Source organism: Sus scrofa, chromosome 5 (assembly GCF_000003025.6).
Source record: "Sus scrofa isolate TJ Tabasco breed Duroc chromosome 5, Sscrofa11.1, whole genome shotgun sequence".
Lineage (NCBI taxonomy): Eukaryota > Metazoa > Chordata > Mammalia > Artiodactyla > Suidae > Sus > Sus scrofa.
Genome location: NC_010447.5, coordinates 21,712,145 through 21,731,338, shown reverse-complemented (window position 1 = coordinate 21,731,338; position 19,194 = coordinate 21,712,145). Strand labels below are relative to the sequence as shown.

Here is a 19,194-nt window from a genome sequence, read left to right as displayed (position 1 = left end):
TGAAACAGCTGAGACTGTGAGGTTGGGCGTGGGTGTGGAGGGTGGTCCAAATCTGGGACTGCCCCAACCCCAGTGGAGGGTCCCAGGACAATTTGGACGTCAGAATGAGGCCATGGATGACCACACAGATAGCTCCCAAAGCCTTCCCAACAGCTTGATCCTTTTTCTCTGAAAAACTTACACTTGACAGAGGTCTCCCTTCCCTTAGGACTATTCAGAACTGCCCAATGAAATTACAGATTCAAATATGACTCTGTGGTAAATCCATCCTTTAGGTAAAACATTTCCAGCATCAGAGAGATTACCTCAGTTTGAAGGAGAAATGGTTTGCCTTTCTTTACATCGGTGGATACACATGGAATAAGGAAATTGAGGTTGGGTGGGGGTAGGAGAGCTCACCTCAGGTTTGTATAATGTGTCCCATGCTTTTCCCACCTCTGGTTCCCATTCTGGGAGCCCTTTAGGATAGGAGATGGAAGGTGAAAAGGAGGAGGAGGAAGTGGAGCCCTGGGGGATGGGATGAGAGGGACAAGGGTGAGTTGGAGGCACGGGGCTTTGTTTCACTTCCTGGTGCTTCGGGAGTTGGATAGGAAGCAAGGTTGGCGGGGCAATTGTGGGACTGTTCTGTAACAGGAACTACTTCCAGGACTAGATCTGACCTGGAGCTGCAAGGAGCCCTTGACGTCAGCAGGACCTCAACCGTTATGCAAACTACATTGACAAGACACTCCCAAGCAGGCCTTTCCAGTTGGATCCCCAGATGCCAAATCCAGTTGAAGTTTCCCCAATTGGTTAATAATGACGGCTTATCTCACTTTAAGCCAGGTACTTGATTTAAGCACTTTTCATGTATTAAAATCATTTATTTCCCATAACCCAACAAGGTATTATTATCCCCATATTACAGATGAGGAAACTGAGGTGCAGAGGTAAGTAACTTGCCTAAGACCACAGAATGGTCCTCCAACTAACTGGACAGAATTACAGTGCAGACTTCAGGTCCTGCATTCTCAGTTGTTCCATTCTAATGGACACTGTGAAGCAGACACTGAACACCCTAAAAAAAGTAGCTCATTTCTTTATTTAGTCTTTTTAGGGCCACACACATGGCATATGGAACTTCCTGGGCTAGGGGTTGAATCTGAGCTGCAGTTGCCAGCCTACACCACTGCCATAGCAACACCAGATCCAAGCTTTGTCTATGACCTGCACCACAGCTGGAGGCAACGCTGGATCTTTAACACTCTGAATGGGGCCAGGGATTGAAACTGCATCCTCATGGATACTCGTCCTGTTCATTTCCACTGAACCGCAATGGGAACTACTAAAGTAGACCATTTAACTCAGGTGTCTCTGGTACCTCAGGCCCTGTAATTCTCATTGTGAAGTTTCTCCTAATTTTTTTTTTTTTAAGGGCCACACCTGCGGCATATGGAAGTTCCCATGTTCCCAGACTAGGCGTCGAATCAGAGCTGTAGTTGCCAGCCTACGCCACAGCCACAGCAACGTAGGATCTGAGCCGTGTCTACAACCTACATCACAGCTCACGGCAATGCCAGATCCCCAACTCACTGAGCGAGGACAGGGAACAAACCTGCATCCTCATGGATACTAGCTGGATTCGTTTCCACTGTGCCGCAACAGGAACCCCCAAGTTTCTCTTAATTTGAGACTTCAATATGTAAATTTCTCAACCGTAAAAAACTGTCCCTGTTTCTCAGCACTCATCTTTTTTGCAAGATTTTATTTTTTTAAGGCCACACGTGTGGCATATGGAAGTTCCCAGGATAGGTTTCAAGTCAGAGCTGCAGCTGCTGGCCTATGCCATAGCCACCGTAATGCAGGTCTGTGACCTACACCACAGCTCACAGCAACATCGGACACTTAACCCACTGACTGAGGCCAGGGATCGAACCCACATCCTAATGGTTACTAGACGGGTTCATTACCATTGAGCCATAACAGGAACTCCTTTGTAAGATGTTAAATCTAGGGACCCTCTCTGAGTTAAGGTGTTTTTCTCTGAGGTCTATGACATCTGACTAAGTCTAAGACCCCTTCCTTACAGAATCCTGGAAGTCTAAATTCTTGGGTGATTTTATGAAGGTCTACTTGTCTTGAGAGAGAGAAAGAGTATTTATTTATTTATTTATTTTTGTCTTTTGTCTTTTTTGTTGTTGTTGCTATTTCTTGGTTCTTGGGCCGCTCCCGAGGCATATGGAGGTTCCCAGGCTAGGGGTTGAATCGGAGCTGTAGCCACCGGCCTACGCCAGAGCCACAGCAACGCGGGATCCGAGCCGCGTCTGCAACCTACACCACAGCTCACGGCAACGCCGGATCATTAACCCGCTGAGCAAGGGCAGGGACCGAACCCACAACCTCATGGTTCCTAGGCGGATTCGTTAACCACTGCGCCACGACGGGAACTCCGAGAAAGAGTATTTAAAACTCTATGAGGGGAGTTCCCGTCTCGGCTCAGTGGTTAATTAATCTGACTAGGAACCATGAGGTTGCGGGTTCGATCCCTGGCCTTGCTCAGTGGATTAAGGATCCAGCATTGCCGTGAGCTGTGGTGTAGGCCAGCAGCTGTAGCTCCGATTAGACCTCTAGCCCAGGAACCTCCATACTCCGCAGGAGTGGCCCTAGAAAAGGCAAAAAGACAAAAAAAAACAAAAAACAAACAAAAAACCTCTATGAGGAATTCCTTCTACTAAAGAGACCGTCTAACATGGCCTTTCGAAAATGAGCTAAAGTACTCCAAAGACATCTAACCACCTGGATCTATTCCAAAGCAGTTCAAACTCTGAGTTAGACACCAAGAATCCCTCAGAGTAAGTGTTGACGCTAAATATGTAAGAGTTTGAAAGGCAAAAGTCTCAGTTTGCGGTGATCTGCCCCTCTGAGGAATAATGTCCAGCTCCATGAGTTAGGGGAATTTGATAGCTGAGGGGTCCTGTTCCTTGGAAATATTTCCAGGGCCTCTGGGAAGGGAATAATCACAGATGGGAGTTTCAGGTGGTTGCCTTAGAATCGCAGAAGATGCGGCTACTTGGACCGCGTAAAGAGGCTGCCTCCTGCTTCCTTTTTTCTTTTCCATGCCTAGAAATGATAGGAAATGCCGGCGAGTTTCGGGGTTAACAGGTCCGGAGGTGGTGGAAGGCTCACAAGAGCCCCACGGGAAGAGGGGGTGGACTCGGCCATACCGGGAATACCCAGCAGTCAATTCCCAATGCTTTGCCTTGGGCGCCCCATATTCTAGTTTCTAAATCTATAGGGAACACGAAAGTTCGGTTTCCAAGCCTGGGGCTCTCTAATTTTGTCCTAAGAAGGCTTAAAAGAGAAGTTACTTTCTAACGACACAAAACGGAGACAACATCGGACTCTGTTTGTCCCCATCTGCACCCCGTAGCTCGTGTTTTTTCCTCCCCTCCCCAGCTCCCACGTCACACGTCTTCTCACGGGGTCGGCTGTACCTGGCTCCTTCCGATTGGCGGAAGTGAGCCCCTAGCCCTTCCTGATTGGAAGCTGCCGCTAGAAGTGCGCCGTCTTTTTCGTCGTGGAGTTTGGTTGAACCTGAAGCGCGGGGGAGAATTGGGGAAACTGGAATTTCCCGCGGAGCTGACGGCGTTTGCTCTCTACCTACTCATTTTAATTCCACGCGCTCCAAAATATCCGCCATGGAGAAATCTTGGTAATGACCCAATCCCCGTAAGCATCCCAGGAACACATCTGACCCCTGCCCTCTCTCTCCCCTACCCGCCGCCGGGGGAGAATTATGGGTAATTGATTTTTCTGGTTCCCCCAGAGAATTCTGGGTAGCTAGCTATTTACACCACGTCCCCCTTACCCCCGCCCCAATTGTGGGTAACTGGCCATTCTTATTTTCTCCTGGGAATCTTGGGTAACATTGCAGAGGATTCTGGGAAACTGACTTGTCTTGTTCTCGCTTTTCAGCCATCCACCCCCACTCCTAATTCTGGAAAACAAACCTTTTAGCCCCCTTCTATCCCCGCAGTTGCTGTACCTTCCAGTGATGGTTCAGTGATGGATCAGGAGAGTGAGCCGGCCTTATGGGAGGTGAAAGGGAAGTCAAGGATTAATTTAGTTAGTGGGATGGTGGGGGATACAAAGGACCTAGAGAAGAAAAGGAAAGGACAACACTTCTCCCACTTCTTATTCACTGCCCATCCCTTTTCTGCCTGCTTCATCCCCTGCTTAACATTCTTACATCTGCCTGCCTCATCTTCCTGCCAGTAAAACCTGGAACACTAAATACAAGTACCTGGGCCTATCCCTGACTCAGCTCCCTCTTCCATTTGCAGGTCAGGATGTCCATTCTAGGTCCACTTGTGTGGTCCTGCTGAAGCTTGGGTCAGGCATCCAAAGGGGCAGTGAGAAGGGGGGGTGTGACGCAGGTCTAATCTGCTGCCGTCATCACCATCATCATCATGAACTTCGAGAGTCTGGACCCTGGCCTGGCAGAGTATACCCCGTCCATGCATTCCGCCCTGGATCCTGTCCTGGATGCCCACCTGAACCCAAGTCTGCTGCAGAATGTGGAGCTAGACCCAGAGGGAGTGGCTTTAGAGGCTCTTCCAGTCCAGGAGTCAGTGCACATAATGGAAGGTGTCTACTCTGAGTTGCACAGTGTGGTGGCTGAAGTGGGCGTGCCTGTCTCCGTCTCCCACTTTGACTTGCACGAGGAGATGCTGTGGGTGGGAAGCCATGGGGTAAGAACATGGGGTACCCCTTTGTAAGGGCTGAAAAGAGATGTTGGAGATCTTTTATTCTGGTGTTAGTCCTAGGACAGCTGCTTTGCACGGAGCCAGAACTGAGTTAAGGGAATGAGAGCTGGATCTCTTAAGTCAAGCCAACAGGAGGGGAGTAGAAGGAGAAAGAGCCATAGGATCCAGGGATAGGTTATATAAGTGTTCTTATTCAGAAGGCATCCCGCTTCTACAGTTTGCCCATTCCATGCTTTGATTAATCTTTTTTGTCTGTGCCCGTGGCATGTGGAAGTTCCCAGACCAGGGATCAAACCCACACCACAGTAGCGAGCCACTGCAGTGACAGCACCAGATCCTTAACCTGCTTCACCACGAGGGAGTTCCCTTTGATTAATTTTGATAACTGTGCTCATCAGTTAGTCTAAAGCTATCCAGATACAGTCTCTAATGCTCCTCTCTTTTCCATTTTTATAATTATAGAATGTTTAATGTATGTTTCTGCATACCATATATGGAATCATTTTATCTTCTTTGGCTGATTTTAATCTCTCATGGAACAACTGTCATTAGTTTTTTAAAATGTGTATCTATGTTGCCGATATGCTAGGGAGTCCAAAGATTTTGTAAGAAGTAATGTGATATTTTTGGTTTACTGATTTACCTTCCATAGGGTGTGAATTGTTTTTCCATTGGAAAGAGTGAATTTTTTTGTAATACACTGATTTCAGTAGGCAGTGTCTAGTAGGTTAGGCACAAGGAATAAAGCTGACTAAAACATAATCCTTGCCCTCAAGGAGTTCACTGGACAATGAGGAAACACCTGTGAACAGATTAACTTTTGGTAATTTAAAGGAAAATAAAGTGTTTCATTTAATAATTATGAATTTAGGATATAAGCTTATAAATGCCAGTGTGAAAATATGAATTAGGTGTTGGTGAGCACAGAAGAGGGTCAGAGGATCTCCAGAAAGACGTGACATCTGAGCTGATTCTTTTTTTTTTTTTTTTTTTTTTTTTTGTCTTTTTGCCTTTTCTAGGGCTGCTCCCGCGGCATATGGAGGTTCCCAGGCTAGGGGTCTAATCGGAGCTGTAGACCCCAGCCTGTGCCAGAGCCAAAGCAACTCGGGATCCGAGCTGCGTCTGCAACCTACACCACAGCTCACGGCAACGCCGGATCTTTAACCCACTGAGCAAGGGCAGGGACCGAACCTGCAGCCTCATGGTTCCTAGTTGGATTCGTTAACCACTGCGCCACGATGGGAACTCCCTGAGCTGATTCTTGAGTGATGAGTAGGAATCAGATGAAGAAGAGGGGGAGATGCTGTCTTGGCAAAAGCAACAGGATAGGAGTTCCCGTCGTGGCACCGTGGTTAATAAATCCGACTAGGAACCATGAGGTTTCAGGTTCGATCCCTGCCCTTGCTCAGTGGGTTAAAGATCCGGCGTTGCCGTGAGCTGTGGTGTAGGTCGCAGATGCAGCTCGGATCCCGAGTTGCTACGGCTCTGGCACAGGCCGGGGTCTACAGCTCCGATTAGACTCCTAGCCTGGGAACGTCCATATGCCGAGGGAGCAGGCCTAGAAAAGGCAAAAAGACAAAAAAAAAAAAAAAAAAAAAGCAACGGGATAAAGAATGATTCCCAGGATACTACATAGCATGGTGATTGCAGAGTGCAAGAACTATAAGTAGGGTTTACTGGACTGGAAGATAAAGCTGAAGAGTTAGGAATTTCTTCATTCAACCAGTGTGTTTTGAGCACCTGTTAGGTGTCAGACCTTGCTTTAGGGTCTAGTTTGGAATAAGCATTTTAAAAGGCAAGAAAAATGTATTTAAGATATATCAGATGTTGCTTAGAATCCTTAAGAAAAACAAAGTGGAATAAGGGGATTGAGGTATTGAAGGGTGGGAGGTGTTGCTGTTTTAAATAGTTGGTCAGAGAAAGTTTCTCTGATAAAGTTAAATTTAAATTTTTTTGTTTGTTTGTTTTTTTGTTTTTTAGGACCACATTCGCGGCATATGGAGGTTCCCAGGCTAGGGGTCTAATCGGAGCTACAGCTGCTGTCCTACGCCACAGGCACAGCAATGCCAGATTCGAGCTGAGTCTGCAATCTACACCACAGCTCATGGTAATGCCAGATTCTTAACCCACTGAGCAAGGCCAGGGATTGAACCTGCAGTCTCATTCCACTGCACCACAATGGGCACTTCTTCACATTTTAATATTTTAATTGAGACCTGGCTACAGACCGGGATGTCTATTCTAAACCCTTTAGAAGGAGGGAGGGACCCATGGAGATATCCAAGGGAGAACATTCTAGAAAACCTTATATGCTGTGTTAAAAGACCTTGAACTTGATTCTTCTGTCTGCTGCAGATTTTTATCCAGAGTGGCAGTGTCTGGTTTGTATCTTAGGCAGAGTGCTGAGGTAGCACTATGGAATTCGATTTAAGGGGGATGGGGCAGGACTCAGGTCAGTTTGCAGAATATTATAGTAGTTCACATAAAACATGTTCATATGAAGGCCTGAATGAAGCTCTGTAGAGATTTATGCATGAGAATAGATTTGGTAAATACCTAGGAAGTAAAATAAGACCTAAATTGATTACCCTTGACTTACTCCACTGGGTAGATCATGATGCCATAGGGAATACAGTTAAGAAGAATTGAAATGGGATAAAAATGGTGAAGTTAGTCTAGGATGTAATGAGTTGAAAGTTCTCATGGGACATCTACAGAGAGATATTTAGTAGGTATTTGGATGTATAAGTCTGAAGCTTGAGGCAATGGTCTGGGCCAGGGGAGGAAATTTGGATTCATCAGCTTTAAGATGAATGGTTAGGAGTTCCTGTTGTGGCTCAGTGGTAACTAACCCAGCTAGTATTCATGAGGATGCAGATTCCATCCCTGGCCTCCCTCAGGATCTGGCATTGCTGTGAGCTTCAGTGTGGGTTGCAGATGAGGCCCACATCTGGCATTGCTGTGGCTGTACTGTAGGCTAGCAGCTGCAGCTCTGACTTGGCCCTTAGCCTGGGAACTTCCATGTGCCATGGGTGTGGCCCTTAGAAAAAAAAGAGAGATGAATGGTTAAAACCTTGAGGGTGGGTATGATTATCTAGGAAGACAAATTAAGTGAGAGAAGATGGTGGGCTGGGAATAGCCATGTTTCAAGAGTTGTCATAAGGATTGCACATAAGAAGGTATGAGCTAAGAGTCAGGAGAGAAACCAGGAGTGAATGATGTCATAGGAGCCAAGGCGGCATGAGTTTCACATTCTCTCTGTTCCAGCCTGTGACCCACAGTACACATTTCCCAGATGGCTGGTAAAGATTAAGACTTGACTGGAGCATAAGAAAGTCAGCTGGCCAGTGGAGGATTAGACCCACATCTCTGACCTAAACACTGTTTTAACCAACTGAGTGGTTACCTCTTCAGCTGGGTCGCTGCTAGCCAGGAAGGCCAGGCAAGAATGGAGAGAAATTGAGCAGTGTCCAGTCTCTGATTGTATCTGAGATGGCCTTGCCCCCTCCCACTCAGCATCTCTGTCGTCTTTCTACAGGGCCATGCTACATCATTTTTTGGTCCAGCTTTGGAGCGCTACTCCTCCTTTCAGGTCAATGGCAGTGATGACATTCGGCAGATCCAGAGCCTGGAGAATGGCATCCTTTTTCTGACCAAAAACAATCTCAAATATATGGCCCGTGGGGGCCTCATTATATTTGATTACTTGTAAGTAGCTTCTTACCTTTGGAGGGAAAAAGTGGCTTTCATAGTGTGGGAAGGCTAAAGGATTGGAAACTTTTGAGAGCCTGGCCCCTTCGCTTTTCCTCTCTCTCAGGTTGGATGAGAGTGAGGATATGCACAGCCTCCTACTGACTGAAAGCAGCACTCTGCTTGTTGGTGGGCTGCAGAACCACATATTGGAAATTGACCTTAACACTGTCCAGGAGACTCAGAAGGTACAAGCAGGACCCAGGCAGGGCCTGAGGTTATTAGGGGAGTGTACCTGGGCTGGAAATGCCTGTGATGTGCGTGTGACCTTTCTGTGCCTTTGGTCTATGGGAAGAATCATTCTAACTGGTTTCTCCCGCTTCCTTCCCCAGTATGCAGTTGAGACACCTGGAGTCACTATCATGAGACAGACAAATCGCTTCTTCTTCTGTGGCCACACATCTGGCAAGGTGGCCAAGTTTCATTTTTCTTCCCACCAAGAGGCTCGGATATGTGATTGGGCTCTGCCTTTCCCTCAATTCTGGGGCTGTTTTTGGAGGGGTGGGAAGAATGAATTGAGTTCCTACTCTGCCATGACACTATGAAATTATCTTTCAGCCTGATGTTTTCTGTGGTAAATGGGTACCTTAGAGGCAAAAGGTAAAGAAAATTTCTCATGGCGCTCCCTTCCAGCTCTTGGCTTCTTTTTCTGCCTTTTTTTGTGCCTTAACTGCCTGTATCCTAGCACCTTTGTTCTTTTTGTAGGGGCCTCCCATGGTTAGGTAGATGGCAGGTCCTCTTCCTGATAGTAACATTGGCAGATAACTAAGATCTCTCTCCTTCAGGTTTCCCTGCGAGACCTCCGCACTTTCAAGGTGGAGCACGTGTTTGATGCCTTCTCAGGGAGTCTGTCGGATTTTGATGTGCATGGCAACCTGTTAGCTGCCTGTGGCTTCTCCAGCCGCCTCACTGGCCTGGCCTGTGACCGTTTCCTCAAGGTGTATGATCTTCGAATGATGCGTGCCATCACACCACTTCAAGTACACGTGGATCCTGCCTTCTTACGCTTTATCCCTACGTATACTTCTCGTCTTGCTATCATCTCCCAGTCAGGTATGAAGCGTTGTAGGTAGGAGCGGTCGATGAGTGAAGGGGAACTAGGTGCCAGAAGGAGTGTATTTCCTTAGAATTTCTTTTTTGGGGAGAAAGTAGGTGTCACAGGGTCTTACTTAGGATTGCTCAGAGATTAGAGCTTTTACTTTCTCCCTGTGTGTGAAGAACACACACAAAAAATAAAGGTGGAGCAAGCGAAACAACTTCAAAACTGTCCTTTGCTGGGTAGCAGACCTCTGTGTGGTTTATAGGAAGTCATCAGATGGTATTTTCTCTTATCTCTAGGCATGGATTTGGAGCCCACCTTTCCTTGATACCAGGGCAAGAGGGTAGGAAGAGCATAAAAGGATGGCTCCCTTTCACCTTCCAGGGCTCAATGGGCTTCCTTCTCCCTCCTAGGGCAATGCCAGTTTTGTGAGCCCACAGGCCTGGCCAACCCAGCAGACATCTTTCATGTGAATCCTGTGGGGCCTCTGCTAATGACGTTTGATGTGTCAGCCAGCAAGCAGGCCCTTGCCTTTGGGGATTCTGAGGGCTGTGTGCACCTCTGGACTGATTCTCCTGAGCCTTCTTTCAACCCCTACTCCCGTGAGACTGAATTTGCTTTGCCCTGTCTTGTGGACTCACTGCCTCCTCTGGACTGGAGCCAGGACCTGCTGCCTCTTTCCCTCATCCCTGTCCCGCTCACCACTGACACGCTTCTCTCTGATTGGCCTGCCGCCAACTCCGCTCCAGCTCCCAGGTCGTACCTCACATCTGAACCCAAAGGAGGGAGGGGGGGAGGGCCAAGATATGGAAATTCTCTGTGAGCCCTGTTATTACTCAACCTCTTTCCTGATTTTTGTCTACTTCCAGTATTTTCTTTTTGTTTCTGGCCCCTTGGGATTGGGGGTTGGATGGGCAACTCATGCCCTAGAACTGTTTTGCATTATAGGCGAGCACCCCCTGTGGATGCAGAGATTCTGCGCACCATGAAGAAGGTGGGCTTCATTGGCTATGCGCCCAACCCTCGCACAAGGCTACGCAATCAGGTATGTTTCGGGGGTTTGGCAGGGTGGGGGGGCGGGGGGGGTGGCGGTGGTCAGCCCTCACTCCAGCCCATTGGTGTTTCGCTATCTTTTTCCTTTAGTAGTTATCAGTAGTTTTTGTTTTTAGTCAATGGATAGAGGATTTTTGAAGGCTACTGTATTGAAGGTACTAGGTGTTAGGTGTTAGGATTAGGATTCAGAGACACGGGAGATCGGTTCCTTGCTCTTAAGAAGTTTAGTATTTGGTTGGTGAAATAAAACCTATCCATAATAGGACTTGCCATTGTGATGCAGCAGTAACAAACCCAACAAGTATGCATGAGGATGTGGGTTTGATCCCAGGCCTCATTCAGTGGGCTAAGGATCCAGCGTTGCTGTGAGCTGTGGTGTAGGTTACAGATGTAGCTCAGATCTGAAGTTGCTATGGCTGTGCTGTAGCCTAGCAGCTGCAGCTCCAATTCGACCCCTAGCCTGGGAACTTCCATGTGCTGTGGGTGTGGCCCTAAAAAGACAAAAAAAAAAATCTGTCCACAACAGAAAATTATTTCTATTCTACCATAAATGTTAAAAGGATGTTAGAAGCATTCAGTAGGGAAAGTGTTACTCTGGGCTAGAGTGGTAAGGAAGTAGCATACTGAAAGAAGCGTATGTTGAGCTGGAAAGGTGAGATATGGGTAAGTAAATAGTAACAAGGGAGCCTTGAAGATAAGAAAAGTGTTAGTAAAAGTCTCAAGACCCCTAACTGCAAAAGGCGTGTCTGATAGGGACTATGCTGAAGCAGCTATTAGTATTAGGAAATAAGGAGAGAGAAAGTTTGGAAGAGGAGCCAGTTGTTAAGCCTCGAATACCAGTGTAAAGTGGAAAAAGTGATGCACCGAAGTGGGAGGGTTACTTTGGTGGTGGTATAGTGGACAGAGTATATTTGGGGAGCCCAGTGTGGAATCCATTGGTGTTGTCCAGCTCTGATGAGGTAGGGCGGTGGCAGTGGCAATGAAAAGGAAGCAGTGAAAACCCTGTGAAATTCGAAGGTTCAGGCCTTGGTGACTGCTTCCATGTTGGGTTAAAGGTGGGAGGAAACCAATGATGAGCATATATCCAATGAGGCTACTTCTTTTTAAAAACCCTAGATTCCATACCGACTCAAGGAGTCTGACAGTGAATTTGACAGCTTCAGCCAGGTCACTGAGTCACCGATAGGGCGAGAAGAGGAGCCACATCTCCACATGGTCTCTAAGAAATACCGCAAGGTGCTGGGGGATACCAAGGAAGAAGCCCTCTGGGATATGGGGCAAGTTCCTGGGGAAGGAGGTCACATGAGGAAGAATTGAAGTGCTCATTCAAGGAGCCTTCTCCTATCACTCTGGACTCAGGAGGGAGGTTTTGGGGAGCTTTATGGCTACTGCAAAGATTTAGGGGACTCTGAGGATGTCTTCATTTACTCAGACTGTTTCTGCCTTAGGTGACCATCAAATACTCCAAGCTAGGGCTGGAGGACTTTGACTTCAAACACTACAATAAGACGCTGTTTGCCGGATTAGAGCCCCACATCCCCAATGCCTACTGTAACTGCATGATCCAGGTAGGGCTGGGTATTCCTGTGACTTGAACATGGCTACCGCTCTTCTTTGCTGCAGGCTCCACAACCCTACTCTTTGTCCAGGTCTCCCCAGCCAAGCCCACTTTGGCCTCCTCTACCTTTCTTTGTTGCCCCACAGCCTTCTCATCTTCTCTGTGAGCTCTTCTTCTTCAGCGGGCTCCTGCTTTATACTCTCCACCAGCTCTTAACCTTCCCATCTCTTTTCATCCCTGTGCTAGTTGCCTGCATCAGTTCTCCTGCTCTTCCCTCCAGGTGCTCTATTTCTTGGAGCCTGTTCGCTGTGTAATCCAGAACCACCTTTGCCAGAAGGAGTTCTGCCTGGCATGTGAGCTGGGCTTCCTCTTTCACATGTTGGACCTCTCCCGAGGTGACCCTTGTCAGGTCAGTGCCTAGGGACCTGTGACAATAAAAGGGGAAGGGAGGCGGAGAGTAGGTAAGGACATCACTCTGCAAATGGCCACGAAAGAGAAAATAACCCTTTTCCACCAACACACTTCCTGGATTCCAGGGCAGTAATTTTCTCCGGGCGTTCCGCACCATTCCTGAGGCTTCAGCCCTTGGTCTGATTTTGGCTGACTCGGATGAGGCTTCAGGCAAGGGCAACCTGGCCAGGCTCATTCAGAGGTGGAATCGCTTCATTCTCACTCAGCTGCATCAAGATTTGCAGGAGCTGGAAGTACCCCAGGCTTATCGAGGTGCTGGAGGCAGGTATGGAACTGGAACAGTTAAAGCTACCATGACAGGCCTCTCTGAGACATGAAGGGTCTCCTAACCCCCTCAGTGTGCATACATTGCCCTCCCCACTCTTAGCAGCTTTTGCTCATCGGGGGACTCTGTCATTGGGCAGCTGTTCAGCTGTGAGATGGAAAACTGCAGCCTCTGCCGCTGTGGCAGTGAGACCGTGCGAGCCTCATCCACCCTGCTCTTCACGCTCTCCTACCCTGAGGGTAGCAACAGTGGTATACCCTGCAGCTGGGCTGGGGAGGCTCCCCCAAATGTCCTGTAACATCAAGGGGAGGGTTGGGGGACTAACGGTAGATTCAGGGAGAACCTGAAATGAAGCATCCAGTTTCCCCTCAGATAAAACCGGGAAGAACTGTGACTTTGCTCAGGTGCTGAAGCGAAGCATCTGTCTGGAGCAGAATACACAGGCCTGGTGTGACAACTGTGAAAAGTACCAGCCCACGGTGAGTGGGCTGTTGCCCTGGACTAGAGTCCTGCCATGTTGGGAGGTCAGCCATGGTCTCATCTGGGATTGGCTGGGTTGGCACTGCCATCTGGAGACCTATAGAGAGTGGGAAGAACCCCAGTTAGAGGATGCAGATCCAGGTTTAAATGTTCCTGTCTGGGTTTCCTTCACCTTAGGCTCCCTGCCATTCCTTGTTTGCTTTATTTATTCTTTCAGATTCAGACCCGCAACATCCGCCACCTGCCAGATATTCTTGTCATCAATTGTGAGGTGAACAGCTTAAAAGAAGCTGATTTCTGGAGAATGCAGGCTGAGGTAAGGACAGGGGCGAGAAACAGAGCTTAAGGAGTACTCCCCCCACCCCACCTCTGGCCGCAACCACAGCATGCAGAAGTTCTGGGGCCAGGGATCGAATCCACACCACAGAAGTGACCCAAGCTATGGCAGTGACAACACCAGATCCTTAATCTGCTAAGCCACCGGGGAACTCCATGGGAGTACTTTAAAGTTTTCTCCTGCTTTTGACCTCCATATGTGATTAATGTTCCTAAGGAATTGGATATTTCCTCCTTTGTGTTCAGGTTGCCTTCAAGATGGCAATAAAGAAGCATGGTGGGGAAATCTCCAAGAACAAGGAGTTTGCTTTGGCTGATTGGTAGGTACTGTCTGTGGAGTGGTCAAATGATTGAAATACCCAGTGGCTCCTCTTGTCACTGGCTAGATATCCTCAGAACAAACTTCCAATTCTCTTCTGATAGGAACGAACTAGGGAGTCCAGAGGGCATGCGGATGTGTCCCTCCATTGAGGAGCTGAAGAATGTCTGGCTTCCTTTCTCCATTCGAATGAAGATGACCAAGAACAAAGGGCTGGATGTTTGCAATTGGACTGATGGGGATGAGATGCAGGTTGTTGAATAACTGGGAAGAAGAGGGGGAATAAGGGACAGAAGGTCGGGGCAGAAGCAGGGTAAGGGGAAGGTGGAACTTAGTATAGGGGAAAAAAGGGAGTAAGGCCTAGTATTCACCAGTCATGGGCTTTTCCAGAGTGACTCAGTTCAGTGTTGGGAGCCACAGATGGGCTAGGATGGAAAGAACCCACCCTGGTCCCCTGTCCCCATATCCCAGACTCCCTGTCCTCTATCCCCATTCCCCTTCCTTTCCCATCCTTAAACTTAAACTTAGCTTAGCAGCCTGGGTACCCCCCTCACAGTGGGGCCCAGCCAGGGCAGAGGAGGAGCATGGTGTCTATGTGTATGACCTGATGGCTACTGTGGTACACATCCTGGACTCACGCACAGGGGGCAGCCTGGTGGCTCACATCAAAGTTGGAGAGACCTACCACCAGCGCAAGGAGGTGAGTGAGGTAATACAGAGCAGGGACATGCCTGGCGGTGGCCACAGTGGAGTCCCTGGACTGTCCTTATCTTGAGCCTGAGCCTGAGCGTTCCGTCCATCACTTTGGCATCAGTCTTTCTCTGTATCTGCACAGGGCGTTACCCACCAGCAGTGGTATCTCTTCAATGACTTTCTCATTGAACCTATTGATAAGGTTAGTTGTAAAACATTCCATTTCCCCTTTCATCTCCCCCTTTCTTAGCATCTTCATTCTAGGTGTCTGAGAGAATGCCAGGCAAATTTAGGAGGGAGGGATGGGTCCTAGATAATATAAAGTGATAGGAGTTCCTGCTGTGGCATAACGGGATTGTGGTGTCTTGGGAGCGCTGGGACATAGGTTTGATCCCCAGCCCGGCATAGTGGGTTAAGGATCTGGCATCGCCACCACTATGGCTTAGGTTACAACTATGGCTCGGATCTGATCCTTGGCCTGGGAATTCCATATGCCGCAGGGCGGCCAAAAAATAAAAATAAAATAAATTATTAGCATAGCAAAAAATAGTATCTGAGTCCTATCTTATCTCTGCCTTGGGGAAAAAAGAAAAAGAGGCATATGTGTAGGCCATTAAGTGCTTTTTCTTTTATAGCATGAAGCTGTGCAGTTTGACATGAATTGGAAAGTGCCTGCTATCCTTTATTACATCAAAAGGAATCTTAATTCCAAATACAACCTGAACAGTAAGTAGTACATAGTATAGACCCAAGGGTGTGGCTGATTTAGATTGATCTTCAGGAAGAGATCTGGGAAATAGCTTGTTAAGATTAGAATTGGTCAGAGTTCCCTGATGGCTCAGCAGGTTAAAAATCCAGCATTGTCGGAGTTCCCATCGTGGTGCAGTGGTTAACGAATCCGACTAGGAACCATGAGGTTGCGGGTTCGATCCCAGGCCTTGCTCAGTGGGTTAAGGATCTGACGTTGCCGTGAGCTGTGGTGTAGGTTGCAGGCGCGGCTTGGATCCCGCGTTGCTGTGGCTCTGGCGTAGGCCAGTGGCTACAGCTCCAATTCGACCCCTAGCATGGGAATCTCCATATGCTGCTGGAGCAGCCCAAAGAAATAGCAAAGACAAAAAAAAAAAAAAAAGTATGGAACGCTTCACAGGTTTATATGCCATCCTTGTGCAGGGGCTATGCTAATCTCTGTATCATTCCAGTTTTAGTATATGTGCTGAAGTGAGTTCAAGCTTAACCATTCTTTTTTTTTGTTTTTTGAGGTCCACACCCTCGGCATATGGAAGTTCCCAGTCTAGGGGTCTAATTGGGGCCACAGCTGCCGGCCTACACCACAGCCACAGCAACACAGGATCCAAACTACGTCTGCGACCTACATCACAGCTCAAGGCAATGCTGGATCCTTAACCTGCTGAGCAAGGCCAGGGATTGAACCCACAACCTCATGGTTCCTAGTCAGATTCATTTCCACTGTGCCACGACAGGAACTCCAACCATTCTTATCCCAAAGAGAAGATCTCTTTTTTTGGCAATGAACTCCTTATTAAGTCCCATTCTGGTGCCTCTAAACCATAGTTTCTCTGCAACTTTATTTTATTGGATTTTCTAAGATAAAGTCCAGAGTGAAAATCTTATTCTTTCTTCTCTGTTGACTTTTTTTTTCTTAGCACATTTCCTGATAATTTTCTGATTTGACGTGTTCCATCAACTTGCTCTGTACATGATCTTTTTACTCACATGCTTTGATTATTGAAGGATCACACTATAGACCTGGTCTGTGGTCAGCCACTCTGGCTTCCCTCCCCCCCTACCCCAGTCACTTTTCTCTTCCCAAGCCATGTCTTCTGGATTCTCCCTCCAGTCAAGAACCCTATTGAGGCAAACGTTCTGCTGGCTGAAGCCTCACTAGCACGGAAGCAGCGGAAAACACATACTACCTTTATTCCATTGATGCTTAATGAGATGCCACAGGTTGGGGACCTGGTGGGCCTGGATGCTGAGTTTGTCACCCTTAATGAGGTAACCAAGACCAAAAGGGTGGGGTGTTAGAACTCTGGGGCGATTAGCAGTCATAAGCACTTCTCTGATTTCCTTATTAACTCTTCTCGTGTAGGAGGAAGCGGAGCTGCGCAGCGATGGCACCAAGTCAACCATCAAGCCAAGCCAGATGTCAGTAGCAAGGATTACGTGTGTTAGGGGCCAGGGGCCCAATGAGGGTATCCCCTTCATTGATGACTACATCTCTACCCAGGAGCAGGTATTAGGATGTGGAGATGCAAGTGAGATAGACCCTATGCCAACGCAGAACACAGGGAAGAGCGTGGGGGGATCTGTGCACCTCACTTCCTGGACCTTTTCACCTTTTCTCCATCCTTAGGTGGTGGATTACTTGACTCAGTACTCGGGGATAAAGCCAGGAGACCTGGATGCCAAGATTTCCTCTAAGCACCTCACAACTCTAAAGTCTACTTACTTAAAGCTTCGTTTTCTCATAGACATTGGCGTCAAGTTTGTGGGTCATGGTCTGCAGAAGGACTTCCGTGTCATCAACCTCATGGTTTGGGCAGGGCTCTTTTCAGAGTCTTCTTTGTGTGGGGGCTCCCATATACCTGATGCTTTTGGAAAATGGGAAATTATGGATCCCCTACCTTCAGTCTTCTACTCTTTTATCCCTGGCAGGTGCCCAAGGACCAGGTCCTTGACACTGTTTATCTATTTCACATGCCCCGAAAACGAATGATTTCCCTGCGATTCCTTGCTTGGTACTTTCTAGGTGAGTTGCTCTGCCTTGTAGTGCTCAGCAAGAGCATGAAAATGTGTGAGAGGCCAAGGGGAGAAGGGAGGACCCTAAGTTAGTGGTAAGAGTTACTAATGGATTTAGTTAGTTTCAGTATCTCTTCTGTGCACTAGGGATCGTGTTTGGTTCTTCCCCTTAAGGGCAGTCAGATTTTTTTGTTGTTTACTGGGAGCTGGGGATGTGAGTAGAGGAGCAGACATGTTCTTAACCTCCCTTTGCTAGGTCCCAAACTATTCCACCTCTACTTCTCCCAGATCTGAAGATTCAAGGGGAGACCCATGACAGTATTGAGGATGCCCGCACAGCCCTTCAGCTTTACCGAAAATATCTGGAGCTAAGCAAAAATGGCACTGAGCCTGAGTCCTTCCACAAAGTGCTGAAGGGCCTTTATGAGAAAGGCCGAAAGATGGACTGGAAGGTGCCTGAGCCTGAGGGCCAGACAAGTCCCAAGAGTAAGGCCTGGGATGGGACAGGGGAAACTTGACTGGGTGGATTTTGGTTGCATATGTGATGATGATACCCACCATAGTTAAAACGATGATGTTAACAACAGTACCACCCAACCGTATATTTGTACTGTAAAGCACTTAACAGTTGATTCAAAGTCTCTATTGGGAGTTCCTGTCATGGCACAGTGGAAACAATCTGACTAGCATCCACTAGGACACAGGTTCAATCCCTGGCCTCACTCAGTGGGTTAATGATCCAGCATTGCCATGAGCTGTGGTGTAGGCCATAGACGCGGCTTGGACCCCACATTGCTGTTGCTGTGGGGTTGGCCAGCAGCTGCAGCTCCAGTTTGACCCCTAGCCTGGGAACTTCCATATGCCTCGGATGCAGCCCTAAAAGGAAAAGAAAAAAAAGTGTCCCAGGTGCTTTTTTCCAGGTACCTTAAGAGTCAATGCTTTTGGTTTTGTTTCTGACAGATGCAGCTGTCTTCTCTTCAGTGCTGGCGCTCTGACCTCACCCTTTCCCAGTGAACAGTTCTCTCTCCCTTCAATGTTCTGTGGCCCCAGAACTGGGAGATGGCTTCCCAAGTTGGCTATACCCTACTTCCAGAATTGGACCTGCTCAGGGTCTACAGATGGTGCTATTATTAATAGAACTGGAATGCAGGAGAATTGTTGCAAAGGGTCTAGGAGCCAGATTGCTTTTTCATCCTTTGCAAAATAGTGGGCCAGCAACAGTCTAGGATTGACCCAGATGAAAAGTAATTAGTATTCTTAATAAATACATGGGTAATAAATATCCTAGGCAAAGAAGCTCCTGGAACCAAAACTCTCAGTTCCTAGTCCCAGACAATGATAGGATACAACAGTAGTAGCTCAAGACCTAACTCAGGTCTCTGCTTCAGGGTTGCCTGGAGGGGCCAGCATTTAGTCTGGTGGCCCCAGCAAACTAGTGTTGCCAACATCACCATTGCCAAAAGGGCCTTTGGGTCCTAGACAAAGCTTGGCTGCTGGCTTCACTTCTGCCGACAGCTGAGAAGCATCTGTCTTCCATCCACTCTCCCATCCCAAGTTTTGTTTTCTTGTTATTTTTTAAAATTTTGTTTTAAACTGCATGTTTTATAAAATAAAAACGAAAAATATTGGGTGTCATCTATTTCATTAGGAACATCTGAGTGTGGGGTACTCTGACTTCAGTCCTCCCTTCCTTTGTGTTGGCTTTCTATTACAATCAGAAAAAAC

General features: G+C 47.7%; 1 protein-coding gene across 27 annotated transcripts; it reads left to right on the top strand.

Annotated features, from left to right (window-relative positions):
- On the top strand, positions 811-19,117 carry PAN2 (PAN2 poly(A) specific ribonuclease subunit). Of its 27 annotated transcripts, none has more exons than XM_021092865.1 (27): positions 3,463-3,691; positions 4,016-4,077; positions 4,323-4,730; positions 8,284-8,453; positions 8,563-8,683; positions 8,828-8,905; positions 9,281-9,548; positions 9,948-10,290; positions 10,483-10,579; positions 11,704-11,823; positions 12,036-12,155; positions 12,426-12,554; positions 12,682-12,881; positions 12,984-13,132; positions 13,254-13,360; positions 13,579-13,677; positions 13,944-14,017; positions 14,121-14,268; positions 14,573-14,725; positions 14,852-14,911; positions 15,345-15,435; positions 16,568-16,725; positions 16,820-16,963; positions 17,084-17,263; positions 17,386-17,479; positions 17,758-17,955; positions 18,430-19,117. In XM_021092865.1, the coding sequence occupies exons 3-27, from the start codon at positions 4,449-4,451 to the stop codon at positions 18,462-18,464; spliced, it is 3,618 nt and encodes a 1,205-aa protein (XP_020948524.1). In that variant the 5' UTR covers positions 3,463-3,691; positions 4,016-4,077; positions 4,323-4,448; the 3' UTR covers positions 18,465-19,117. The 27 variants fall into 27 exon arrangements, 15 of the variants coding, with proteins under 15 accessions (XP_005655675.1, XP_020948532.1, XP_020948531.1 ...); XM_021092871.1 differs by having other exon boundaries at positions 3,464-3,691; positions 12,987-13,120; positions 14,573-14,716; XM_021092870.1 differs by having other exon boundaries at positions 3,464-3,691; positions 12,984-13,120; positions 14,573-14,716.

Bases quoted from the DNA above. Each gene is read 5' to 3' on its own strand.
- PAN2 (XM_021092864.1), top strand. From the start codon at position 4,449: ATGAACTTCGAGAGTCTGGACCCTGGCCTGGCAGAGTATACCCCGTCC. The intron at 13,133-13,253 runs GTATACCCTGCA...GTTTCCCCTCAG, and splicing joins CCCTGAGGGTAGCAACAGTG to ATAAAACCGGGAAGAACTGT. The intron at 14,018-14,120 runs GTAGGTACTGTC...CTCTTCTGATAG, and splicing joins GAGTTTGCTTTGGCTGATTG to GAACGAACTAGGGAGTCCAG.